Source organism: Larus michahellis, chromosome 2, assembly GCF_964199755.1.
Source record: "Larus michahellis chromosome 2, bLarMic1.1, whole genome shotgun sequence".
In the NCBI taxonomy this organism is placed as follows: domain Eukaryota; kingdom Metazoa; phylum Chordata; class Aves; order Charadriiformes; family Laridae; genus Larus; species Larus michahellis.
In genome coordinates this window covers 59,230,260-59,243,204 of record NC_133897.1, presented here as the reverse complement: position 1 = coordinate 59,243,204, position 12,945 = coordinate 59,230,260, and the positions used below count along the sequence as shown (strand labels likewise).

Genomic DNA, 12,945 nt, shown 5'->3' with positions numbered 1-12,945 from the left:
AGGGTTGAGGTCATCTGCCCTCCTTTTAACTAATCAGAGGAGACAGCCATAATCAAAGCACAAGATCAGTGCTCCTGGGATGTCTTTCTTGAACAGCCTCTCTATATGTTCTTCTGCAAACCTTGCAAACTAATGTAGGCATATACAAATAGAGGAAAAGAATGGGGGATACGGCTTTTTGGTGGGTTTTTTGTTGTTGTTTGTTTTGTTTTGAGATCTAGCTAGAAAAGAGGAAAGAAACATTGCTGAATCTTATATGCTACCTGGAAAAACAAGTGTAATATTTACTGGGGAATTTCCCATGCGTGACAGGAAAAACTGTCACTAGTTCATTAAACAGTAGCCCTTCATGCAAAAATTCAGCTGATGTCCTAGTACAGAGGTAATGTCCAAAAGGTAAGAGAAAGTGCTTATTTTTTAAAAAGGTAAATCAGCCCCTTGACTGCTTGTTGTCCTCAAGGGCCTATCCATAAGAGAACATGCCAGGCTGGGTGGAGTTATTCATTTTGCCTCTCTGAAGCTTCCTCTACGAGATACCCTTGTCAGGCTCTGCTAAACAGTGTTAAATAATTGTCAGGTTCTGCCTTAGAGATCAGTGCATTTCAGCATCGTCTGAAGCTGTTCCTGTGGAGCTGATTCTTAAAAAAAGCTTTATACAGTAGATGAGAGGTTTGGATCTGAAAGAAAGGGCAGCGCAAGAAAGCCAGAGTTCAGGGAGACAAAGTGCATCTGACTTGTTTGCCCCTTGCCTAGTTGTGGAGTGGGCTGGCAGTTTGCCTTTCCGTGCAGACCCTTGCACATCTTGAAAGGATTTAGAGGATACTAGTGCCAGCCTGCTCTCTCAAGACTGATTTCTCTTTGTAATGCTATTGTTGTGATGAACCATGCATTAGTATGATTAGCAGAGAGAGGTACAATTACGTTTTGCAGTGGTGGCTGGTAAAAGATTGCCTGGACCCACAGGCCTGATAGAGGTGGAAAAAACATCTCGTCAGATAAGAAGAGAGTGGAGAGATGGAAATTGTTGAATTTACAGACACACACACAAAAAAAAAATGAGCAAAGGAGAACAGGAGGAAGAAGTGACTGAACACTACCAGGAACTGACTGAGGTGGAACTTCCCTCTAAGCAAGTATGTTCTCATGCATAAGAAGCCACTGCTGCTTATCAGCAACTACTTGTACCAGATAGTACCCCCCAAGAACAAATAAAAAAACCCCACATTTACAGAGGAGACTGACAGATACTGAAGCAAAATAAGCTATACTGGAGGTTTAATAATTTCACCCAGCAGTGGGAATGTGCCTGGCAAAATCAAAAGGGAAAAAAAAAAAGAGTGGAAGATGAGACAGTTAATTAAAACAAGGAGAGCACAAGTCAACCACACGGTGGTCCCCACACAGCTAGCTTCTTGGGGGGGAGAACAAGCTGGTTGTTCTTAACCTGCTTAAAGAATGATGCTGAGATGATACCAAAGTCCTATTAATCTTTGAAACTCAAGTTCTCAGTGGAGAGGGAAGAAAACTTTCAAATGACACAGAAGTGAAACGAAACATTTTCTGTTTCTGTAGTGTAAACGACAGTAATCTCTTGATGTCCTTAATATCTTTTCCTTGTTTCTCAATAACCTCTCATTTCTGTCATTGTCAAGACACGAAAGCTTCCAGTGCTTCTGAATTTCTATTGATTTTTGTAGACTAAAACTGCTTGTCGAGCCTAATCTCTTGTAGGTGGCAGGACAGCTTATCTGAAAGGTCCAAAGCAAAGGCTTGGCGCTTGCACCGTTCTGACCAAGGGGGCACCTTCAGCCGTTGCAGCCCTGGGTCATCATGCAGGATAAACGTGGCCCAGCCTTGCCCAAACACTTGTCACTCAACTCCTGTTGACCTGAGTGTGAATCCCAGCCTAAGCGCAGACTGAGGGCTGACGTGCCGGTCCCACTTCCAGTTTGGCTGTAAACCTTAAAGGACCACCATGCCCTCTTTTTCCAAACGCCCCTAAAACCCGGCCTCGCCCTCCCGTCTCGTCCCACCCCGGGGTGCCTCAGTGGAGGGGCTCGCTCGGGAAGGCGGCCCACGGCTGCCTAACGGGACTCGGCGGACCCCCTCGCCTGCTGTGCGCAGGGGCGGCGGAGGAACGGGCCGGTGCCCGGTGGCCGTGTTCCTCTGCTGCCCTCTGCTGCGGGCCCCGCGCAGCTCCCCTGAGCCGCCGCCGCCGGGCCGGGTCGGGCTGGGGGGCTCCGTGAACAGCCCGCGGCAGCGGAGCGAGGTGAGCTCAGTGCGCTGCGGTGCGGGGGACGGCGCCGAGTGCATGTGGTCGGAGGAGACGGGCAGCCCCGGCGCCGGTGAGGCGGCGAGGCCGGGCTACCCGTCCCCCGGGCACGGGTCCTTCCTGATCCCCCGCGCAGCCCGAGCCGCGGACCGGCGGCGGCACAGGGGACTGCCAGCGCGGGGCCGAGGTCTGGCCGCAGGTCGGAGCTGCGATTGTGGTTGTTTTTTTCCCAGTTCCGACAGGCAGGCAGCTGTCAACGACTTCTTTCATTTCGAGCGGACTGTTCGCTACAGGATCTCCAAGCAGAACCCTTCTAGCACGGACAGGGACTTGCGAATTTTCTTTTTAATGACGGTGTCCATCACTCTTTGCCCTAAGTAACCCTCTCCGCACAGTAGATACGAAGTTTAATAAAAAGGAAGTCCCTCTGCGGCCGCTTTTTTTTTTCTTTTCTTTTATTTAGAAAATGAAAAAGCGAGCGCCACCGCCGCGCCTTGTGGAGCTGGTCTCCACGGCCTCCCCAAGCGCGCCTGTGACCAGGCCGCCGTTCCTCAGGTGCGGTAAACGCCGCGGATGGGGCTTCAGAGGGCCCTGGGGGAAGAGGTAAAACCCCGCACAGCGAGACGGAGGCCGCCCCCGGCCCGCCTCGCTCCCTCCCTCTCCTCAGGCTCCGCACCGGCGCTGACGGCGCGGCGCTGACGGCGCGGCGCTGACCGGCCCGACCCGCCCGCGCCCCCACCCCGCCGAGGCCGAGGCCGAGGCCGAGGCCCCAGCGGCGGGCGCGGCTCGGCCCACGCCCGGCCATCGCCACCGCCACTCCCTCCCGCCCGCCTTCCCGCTGCTGAATCCACCGCCGAGCAACGGATCGCGGCGGCAATCGATTATCTCGGCTTGCCTTACCCCCCCACCTCCCCCGCCGCCCGGTTAGACGCACCAGCCCGGGGGCGGGTGCCGGGGGAGTAGAGGGAGGACACGCGTTGCTGTGGGTAGGCGGGCACTGCTATCGCCTCCGGCCCGCTCCTCGGCGAGGGCGGGCGCAGCCCATTCCTCAGGGAGACGGGAAGGGGGCACGGCTAACGCCACGCGTGTCCTTCCGCCCACTCCCCACCCCGGTCCCGCGTGGCTGTAGGCTCCCGGTGCTTTTCCTGCGTGCCCGCCCCAGCGAGCAGGGCGTCCCGGGGCCATGGAGCGGGCGTTCACGCCGCTGGACTGCCTCCTGCCCGCCGGTACGCTACCTCCCGCGCCCGAGCGGCGCGCACCGCCGACCGCCACCGGCCCGCCGCGAGCGCGGGGGGAGGGAGGGGGGAGGGCGGGAACCGGGGCGGGGCAGCGCCGGTGGCGGGCGGTGCTACTCGGGGCAGCCCCCCCTCCCCTCGCCGGGCGGAGGGCTCCGCGCCGTTCCGGGCAGCCGGGGCAGGGAGGGTGTGCATCCCGGCACTGGTAACGGCGCTGGGTTCCGCAGGCTCCCCCTCCCGTCCCCGTGCGTGCTTGGTTGGTCTTGAAACACTGCGGTATAACAGGCGCGACCCCCGGCCCGCGTGGGCGCTGCCTGAGGGGCTGCCCGCGCCCCGTCCGCCCTCCCCTAGGCCGGCCGGGCACCCGTCCGCCGCACGGCAGCTGGTTTCTCTTTAACACAGCGATTTATTGCCGTTTTAACACGTTTGGCCTTAAAAAAAAAATAAATAAAAAAATCCGTATTTAAAATTTCAGCCCCTTTGGGTTTAATCTTTACTTGTCTTGCCACGGTTTTCTTGGTCTGTCAGGGCGAAACGCCCCGGTGAAGGGCGTCTCTTGGCAGGGTGACCCGTGGGCTTGGTCTCCTCCATGTGCCTCTGGCGTCAAAGGTCCTGCCCGTGCCCACGGAGCCTCCGGCCTCTGCCCTCTTCCCAGGAGCCACCACCGGCACCCCGCTTGCCTCTTCAGTTCCTCAAGGCAAAGCCTTGGGGTTTGCTTCCGGGGTTTGCTTTGGTTTTCCCAAGCTGTTCTTGAGCGTTCTATTTTTGCATATTATTTTGGGGCGTTGTTAATATATATCATTAACCTCATCATCTCTATAAAGGGTAGAGCACCTGTAATAGTCATCTAAGTCGATTGTATACACTGTTTGGAATAGGCGCCTCTTCTTCACTACGTGTTTGCAGTGTGTAATTCAGCAGGCCCCAATTTACTATTCAGTGATACCATTATAAACAGTAAATATTTTCATCTTTCTATAACGTGATCTTAAAGCTGTATAAAAATCGTATTGGCATAGCGGCTGAATTCTGACTTACACCGCTCTTTTCTGCTCTGTTCTGGCACTGACAGTTAAGCTGCCATGGTGACGTATATATTTATTTACTAGTAAGATCTGGAGGAAGGGAAGAGTTTAACAGAATGTACACTTTTAACAATTCAATATGTTTATACAGCCAGCATTTTAAAAGCACGTTTAGTCTTTCCAGTATTATTTTTTTTTTAAATCGCATCTTGCTCTAATTTTTAAAAACTTCTTCAGGGTACGTTCAAAGCTAGTAACAGGTAAAGCTGTACTCAAGGTGTTCCTGCCAGAAATGTATATTGGAGACTGTCTGCGTGTGTGTTTTTAGAGGCATTGTTGCTTTGGGTGGAAAGAGGGAATGAGCACGGAGGTGAGCTTTTAATGGGTTAACTTCTGTTCATTGCAGTGTGATGTCCTCTTGTATGAAATGAGGAATAACTACTTACTAAGTACATAGTAAGGTGAGACAAAAAAAAAGCGCTTTAAGATTTTATTCCTGAGGAAGGACAGGCATCACTATTTGTATTCTAATACAGTTGCTTCTGATAGGCATTTGTATGATGTTAGGGCTACCATATGTCGCCAGTTTCCTGGAGCTGTTTCTCTTTTTCTCTTCTTCTCCCCCTTCCCCTCCCCTCCCCTTTCCCCCCCGCCCTTTGGTTATTTTTTGCTGGAGTTCAAGGTTCGGGGTGTTTGTTCACAGTTTTCAGATGACTCACAGCCTTCTCAGACCAGAGGCTTCAGCCGGCTGCCAAGAAGCCTGCTTCTTCTAAAGTACACGAATCAACTTGGCGCCTTGTCATCATTACAAGCACTCATTACCAACCAATTGGTTTATCCTGCTCAAAGTATGCAAGGTTGAGCAGGCTTATTTGGCAATTCCACATTTTAAAATCTGGTATCCCACTTGGGGAACTCAGAAATAAGGTTTTCAAATTGGGTAGGTGAAATTTTTCTTTAGGAAGTACCAGTAGTCCCTCCATCTGTTTGCTTCAATGGGATATGTATTTAAGTGTCCAAATAATATAATGCTAACCTGTGTAGAACATGACACTTCTTAGAGGCTAGACGTGAGGTTACAAAATAAACCCTTGTGAGCACATCGAAGTACTATAGACTTTGTCCCCTTTGCCTTTAATAATATAAATGTATAGCAACGCATATAATGTTTCTCGTTGCTTTCTAAAGCCCTGTGTAAACACAGTGGCACATTATGGTGGGGAGAAAGTGAAAGATTTGTCAGGTTATTGGTTGCTTGATTTTTCTTTTTGAAGGTGTTCAGAAATTATGCTGATATTTATATGGAATAGAATAAAACACTTAAGGGTTTTGGAACCTAATATTAGGTACCTGAATTGGAATTTCAGGGCCACATGCACCTTGGTAATTTTAGTCAGTGTAGTTAGAGTGAGTTCTTATTTAGATGGTACATCTCCCTGTGTAGCACCTGATTGAGGTCCAAGTAGCAGTTATTTGAGAACTGCTGTGCTAACTAATATGCTCAGGGACTTTGAACATTATTCAGTCAAACAACTGGAGCACAGCTGGAAATCACAATGCTACAGCCAGAATGCTGTGCTGTGGGCTTCAGAACTGTGTTGATTTGCTTAACGTAGTTTAGAATGAGTAACAAGGTAGAAGTTACAGTGGGATCGAGCTCTAAATTTTGGTATTGCCTACTGAAGTAAATGTATTTTTATTTCCCCATGAGAGGAAAGGCTCACGTTATCAAGGCTCACAGAAGTCCATGCTGAAGTCCTGCATGCTGCTGTGAAAGGGTCAGGCAGAAGCTTCACAGGATGAAGCTGTGATGCAGCCGTTGCAGAAAGCTCATAACGATGTCACACTGCGGCCTGTGAATCATGACGAGAGTAACTTCGTTTCTTCTGGAGCATCATTTGATAGACTAGGCATTTCCCTCCTGCTGTTTATACCCTTTTCTTGCACTATCATTGCCTCCTGCTGCTTGTCCCAGGCTGTGCTGCAGGCACTTCTGCAGAGAGACAAGTGTTTCTAATTTATTGTTTTAATACCATGAACTTTAGGAGCTGAGTATGCTATGCTTGTGACTGCTTAACAAGGGAAGTACTGTAGCATCCTCTAATAAGTTTGCCCCTGAATATCACTTGAAACTTTTAGAAGGGCAGAGTGCCAGTTTACTAGCTATGTTTTCTCACGGGGAACATTTTACGTTGTGTGCTGTAGTAAGGCCTGGATTTTCACTCATCTCCAGATGTGATTAATGATTCTTTGCCTTATGCAGTCCTTAAAGTGCAGCTTATTATTGGCTTTATCAAGTGGAGTGATGCGGAAGGTGGTTGTCTTCCATAGTTTGTAATCCAACAGCTCCCAATACAGGTGTCTTGTCTTGCTGAGGTGGAGGGACTGCAAAGCAGCAGCAAATCTGGTCCTTCAGCTCTCTTCTGTGCCTTGCAGAGGGTTTGTTGGAGCTGAGCTTCCTATGACTTGACAGGGAACCTGTGCTACCAGTGAGGGCTGGTTTACCCCTGTCCCGACTCCTCCACACCCTGAGTCCTGTGACCCAATGCACTCCTGAACTATGCTGCATCGAGAGCTGGTGGTTAAGACTTGGTCCGCTGAAAAAAGAGTGTACTAGCTTCATCTCACTGAAGCAAGGTCATCTATATGTCATGAGAGACAGAGCCACAACGAATAGGGCAAAGACTGCTTCAGAATTATGTGGAAATATATAGTTGTCTCTTTGTGCAAAGGGACTATAAAATTCTGCATTGAATTTAAAGCAAAGAGAACAAGAGGAAGCAACAATACGCTGTGAATGCTCTTCCATCATTCTGCAAGCTTGATTGTCTCTTGCTTTACTATATGTCTTCTCCTGGAAATGTTACTGACTGTAAACAAGTTACCTCTGAAAGGATTATATCACCATATTCCTTTTTAAATGCCTGGGGCTTTAACTTCTTCCTTAATGTTCTCTTTTCTCTGACACTAGGGATTGAAAGGTATTTGTAAAACAGTGACATGTTTCGCGGAATCATGGAATTTTTCAAAGTTGGAAGGGACCTCTAGAGATGATCTAGTCCAATGCCCCTGCTAAAGCAGGATTGCCTAGAGCACATTACTCAGGGCTGCATCCAGGCGGGTCTTGAAAGTCTCCAGAGAAGGGGACTCCACAACCTCCCTGGGCAGCCTGTTCCAGTGCTCCGTCACCCCCACCGTAAAGAAGTTTTTTCTCATATTTGATCGGATGTTCCAGCTTGTGTCCGCTACCCCTCGTCCTGTTCCTGGGAACCAATGAAAAGAGTCTGGCTCCATCCTCCTGACACACACCCTTTAGATACTTGTAAACATTAATAAGGTCTCCCCTCAGCCTTCTCTTCTCCAGGCTAAAGAGTCCCAGCTCTTTCAGCCTTTCCTCATAAGGGAGGTGCTCCAGTCCCTCAATCATCTTTGTTGCCCTACGCTGGACTCTCTCCAGTAGTTCCCTGGCTCTCTTGAACTGGGGAGCCCAGAATGGGACACAGTATTCCAGTTGTGGCCTCACCAGTGCAGAGCAGAGGGGGAGAATGACCTCCCTTGACCTGCTGGCCACACTCTTCCCCATGCAGCCCAGAATTCCGTTGTCCTTCTTGGCGACAAGGGCACATTGCTGGCTCATGGATAATTTACTGTCTACCAAGACCCCCAGATCCTTTTCTTCAGAGCTGCTTTCCAGCAGGTCCACCCCTAACCTATACTGGTGCCTGACATTCTTCCTCCCCGGGTGCAGGACCCTACACTTGTCCTTGTTGAACCTCATTAGGTCCTTCTCTGCCCAGCTCTCCAGTCTGTCCAGGTCACACTGGATGGCAGCACGGCCCTCTGGGGTGTCGGCCACCCCACCCGGTTTGGTATCATCAGCTAACTTGCTGAGGATACACTCTGTCCCCTCGTTCAGGTCGTTGATGAATACTTCAAACAATACTGGTCCAAGTAGTGACCCCTGAGGGACACCACTGGTTACAGGCCTCCAACTCAACCCTGCTCCATTAATCACAACCCTCCGAGTCCCGTCACACAGCCAGTTCTCTATCCACCTCACTGTCCCCTCATCTAGTCCACACTTCCTCAGTTTCCTAAGGAGGATGTTATGAGAGACAGTGTCAAAAGCCTTGCTGAAGTCAAGGTAGATGACATCTGCTGCTCTGCCCTCATCTAGCCCACCAGTTATAACAACCATATGAGATTGGTCAAGCATGATTTACCTTTGGTAAATCCATGTTGACCACCTCCAGTAACTTCCTGAATAACTTCCAAATAACACTTCCAAATAACTTCCTGTTTGCCATTCACTCAATGACCTCCAGCCTGGTATAAGTGCCAATAACCATCTAAATGCCCCTTTACTAGAGCTCTGCATGGTCTCTATGATGCACTACCTTGCAGTCTAGTACTCAAAATTCTGTGGTAGAAATCAAGACAGTCATAGGGTTAGGAAATCAACCTGATGGTCTCTGTTAGGGGTGGAGTCCCAGACTATTGGATAGCTCTGTAATTTTACAGGTTTTGTGCCACTGCTATTGGGTCAGACTAGTGAAATCTTCAGGTGAATCAGATTGTTCAAAAGATGTGACTGAGGTCACCAAAGTTGAAAAATGTTAGCAGGAATGTCAGTCCTTTAAGACTACAACAGGAGCTCTTCAATGAAATAAGCAAGCACTTCCTATATGGTTGATCTTTCTTTTTAATTTAAACACATTTTAAATGCTTTTTTTTTTAAACGTGAATGTTGCTGATCTGCTCCTGCTTTTTATTTCATGTAAGTAGTAACACCATCCGTTTAGTTGAGTTACCTGGGATGCCTTCGTTTGTTTTTTGAAGTAGCTGTAAATATTCAGCCTTGGAGCCTGCTGCTTGCTAAGCTGCTGTGCCGGGTCAGCAGTTGTTCTGTAAGCATTATTGTGTAGATTATTTACAGGTGCACTTATGAATGAAGTATTACAGACGGCATTTATCAGACATAATCATTGTTAACCTCACCACTGTCTGTTAGATCTTTGCTTTCACACACTGATAGCTTTTGTGTGCAGGCATGTTATTTGGAATGGGGCAACAAGCCATCTTTAACCATTTGAGCTAGTAGGAAAATGAATGTACTTTTATTTATTTTTGTATACACACAGCCCCCTTTTGAAATAAGTTGACATCAAAACCAGTTGCTGTTTGTTTGTGTGGATGATAGAATCTTATCTCGTGCAGTGTCAGTACACAGATAGTTCTGTATCTTGCAGTCAGTAATAGGGCATAGTTGACTCTGTTGGATGGGAATATAATGGTGGAGGGGACTGAGGTGATCTTTTAAAAAAACACAACCAAACAAATAAACAAAAAAACCCCAAACCAATAACAAAAAACCCAAACAAACAAAAACCCAACCCAATCAAAAAAAAAAACAAACTGCCAAAACCACCACAATATAAGAGTTCTAATAATGTCACTGGAACTTCTGAGACAAAACCTCACATTCATTACTGCTTGCACAGATAGTAAACCACTCAGGTAAATTCTTTTTGGAAGGTCTTGTTATTTCCCATCGGTTGTGGCCTTCAAGAGCAGCTTACACTGAGTTCTGTGAGGAGTCATTCAGGTGTAGCAGGTTGAGCCTTAAAGCTCAGAAATACACCAGCTGGCCTCCTGTAGTCTCTCTCTCTCTCTCTCTCTTTTTTTTTTTTTTTTTTTTTTTTTTTTTAATTCCAGACTGAAATGTTCACGTTGTTTGTATCCAGTTAAATGTGTGCAGGACTGCTGGAAACCATTTACACTTGTTAGTGTTTAAAGAACAAAATGTTAATCTTAAGAAGGTACAAGAAGTCAAGGAAAATAGTGGATTCTTAGATTTTGTTTTTTCTTTACTGCACTTTGCTTGCATGTTGTATGGTCAGCTCTTCAGATATTTTAGCAGTTTCACAGCAGCTTTAACATTATGTTATATCTCAAATCTGTGTGTATACTTGCATAAAAAAGCTAGTTTTACTTTCTGGAAGTGAAAAACAGAAGAGACTTTTTTTTTTTTTCTTTTTTTTTTCCCCCCTGAGTGCAAAGCTCATCCAAGTTCTCATTTATGGAGAAACTGAATATGAAGTAAAGAAATGAGGCAGTTTATTTACACAGGAGAAAACATAATACATACAAGTTTCAGATTTTTCGGGATCCAAAATAACAAATCCCAGGCATACTTGTGGATTTGCTTTAGATTTGAACATCCTGAGACATTAATCAAAGCTTAATTTATGCAGAAAATAGCAGCAGTGAGAGTAAAACCTAAAATAAAAGTCCTAAAAGGGAAAAAAACCAATAACTTAAAAAAAAATCCAAGCAAATAAACCACCTGAAAACAAGTAAAAGGGCTACCAGCTTCTCTTCATAAATCAGTTGTCCACAGCTTTCACTTCTAGTGAGTTTTAGGTTTGGGTGTAACCTAAGGGACCTTTAAGAACAGTGCTGTTAACTAGTGCTTTGTCTACGGAAATTGCTAGCTAGAAATGTAACGGATTTGTTTCTCTGTGACATAATAAAAATAATCTGTGCTGGTCTCAAAGTGCTGCTGTTGAAAAATGTAGAGAAAAGGATAGGAGGGAAGAAGACACACTCCTCTTCTCTTCCTTCTCCCTTCCCTCCCCCCCAAACAAAACCCCAACCCCCCCAAAAAACAATTCCCAAACCCTAAAAAACAAAAAAAAACCCAAACCAAACAACAACCCCCAAACAAACCAAAACCCCAACACCCTGTTGTAGATCTTACTCAGTATACAAACTATAGTAAATCAAGAGGAGAGACCTCTGATGTATACACCTGCTTGTTGGTACATTATAGAACATTCCCCATCTCTGATCTCTACAGAGAGAGGGGAATTGCAGTGTGTCCAGCAAGATTAACTAGCCTGATCTATGCCAGATAATTTCAAGATTGAAAAGAACTGTCAGTTGTCCCTTCCACCAGAGTGACTATACCTGATCACAGCAAAGGATAACCAGTCCTTAATCTTTATTTTACATCTTTTTGTAAATCATATCTGTGCTGGATTACATGTAAGTAATTTATGGAAATACATTCTCCTTTCTATCCCACTCTGACCTTAAACATGAGGAATATGATTAACAGTGTTTGTGTAGTACTGCCTTTGCATAATTAAAAAGGGAATTGAGAATTTAAAGTTGCTACAGGAACATTCACTTAGTTAAATTTTACATAGAGAGTACACATAGTAGCTTTTGGTTTGCTTTTAAATTAAAGCTATTGCTGTACATCCAGTTGCAGTTGAAGCTGCTGGAAGGCTTTTCGTGTCATTTCCTAGCTTTGAATTTTATTTTGAATGGCAGTCAAATTTTCTCAGCACTAGTGCTGATTCTTTGTAGCTTGTGTTGATGGATTGTCTGCCAGCCTTCCTCTCTGGCAGGACAGAAGCTGGAGGGATGCACGTGTTTATCAGGCCAATTGAAATAAATGGGAAGCTGGCCAGTGAACTCAGTAGGAGTCGAACCTGTCCCTTCACAATTAATTTATTTTGTAGTTGTGACTGCTGGTGTGGGTTCTGTTTTGTTTTATTTATTTCTTTTTATTTCTTTTTTCTTTTTTTTTTTTTCCTCTTACTGTAGCTCCTCTTTTCCCTTGTAATCTTTCTCCAAAATTATCCGGTCAACATTGTTCCTGGGCAACACAGCAATAAGGGAGTAGTTCAGAAATATTTATATGGATAGTTTTTGACCAAATTGTTCAGTGTCTTTGGTGGTAAAAGCTGTCTGTGTGTCTGACACAAAGAAGTTAGTTTTGGTGCAGAAGGAAAATAATGGTGCTACAAAGTACTGGGGCCTCAAGAGTTCATCATCTAAAGAAACTTTGACTTCTGTGACTGTGTCAATAAGGGTTTCCGTGGACCTGCTTGGTGGAGACACAGCACAGGCTGTCACGAGAGGCGTTCTTCCTTCTTTTCTACATTTTAATTCTCACAAACGTGATTCACAATTAAGTATGCGATATATAATCATATATGAAAGAAGAGTACCATTCTGCTTCCATAGCAGAAGGGCACTGGTATGTCAGTGAAATCTCTGTGTATATACATGTGAGATTTATTTGCTTTTATACTTACAGCTGATTTAGCTATGGCAAGCAAAGCATTGACATATACACCAGACTTAAACGTAGGGCGAAGCTCCAGTTGCTCAGGATGAGTTAAAAGGATGCTGGGTTGAAACCACACCTAGGCAGTTGTTCAGCAGATGGCGTGGCTTAAATCACTCGAAACTTTCCTGAGGTTGACTTGTGTCACAGAGCAGCTGTGCAAATACAGGGTCAATCTCCAGGTGCTCTATTTTGAGACTTTGCACTCTTGATGACTAGAGTTTTATCTATGGGGGAAATCCTGATGGCTGAGAAGTTTGGACTACAGAGTTT

The 12,945-nt window shown here is 46.3% G+C and overlaps 1 protein-coding gene across 1 annotated transcript in view; it reads left to right on the top strand.

Moving 5' to 3' along the window:
* Positions 1–3,207: 3,207 nt before the first annotated feature.
* TPK1 (thiamin pyrophosphokinase 1) overlaps positions 3,208–12,945 on the top strand; it is a 307,503-nt gene continuing 297,765 nt past the window's right edge. The window contains exon 1 of the mRNA XM_074575637.1: positions 3,208–3,498. Coding sequence (XP_074431738.1) covers positions 3,456–3,498 — 43 coding nt within the window. The 5' untranslated portion in view covers positions 3,208–3,455. The remainder of the gene's footprint in view (positions 3,499–12,945) is intronic.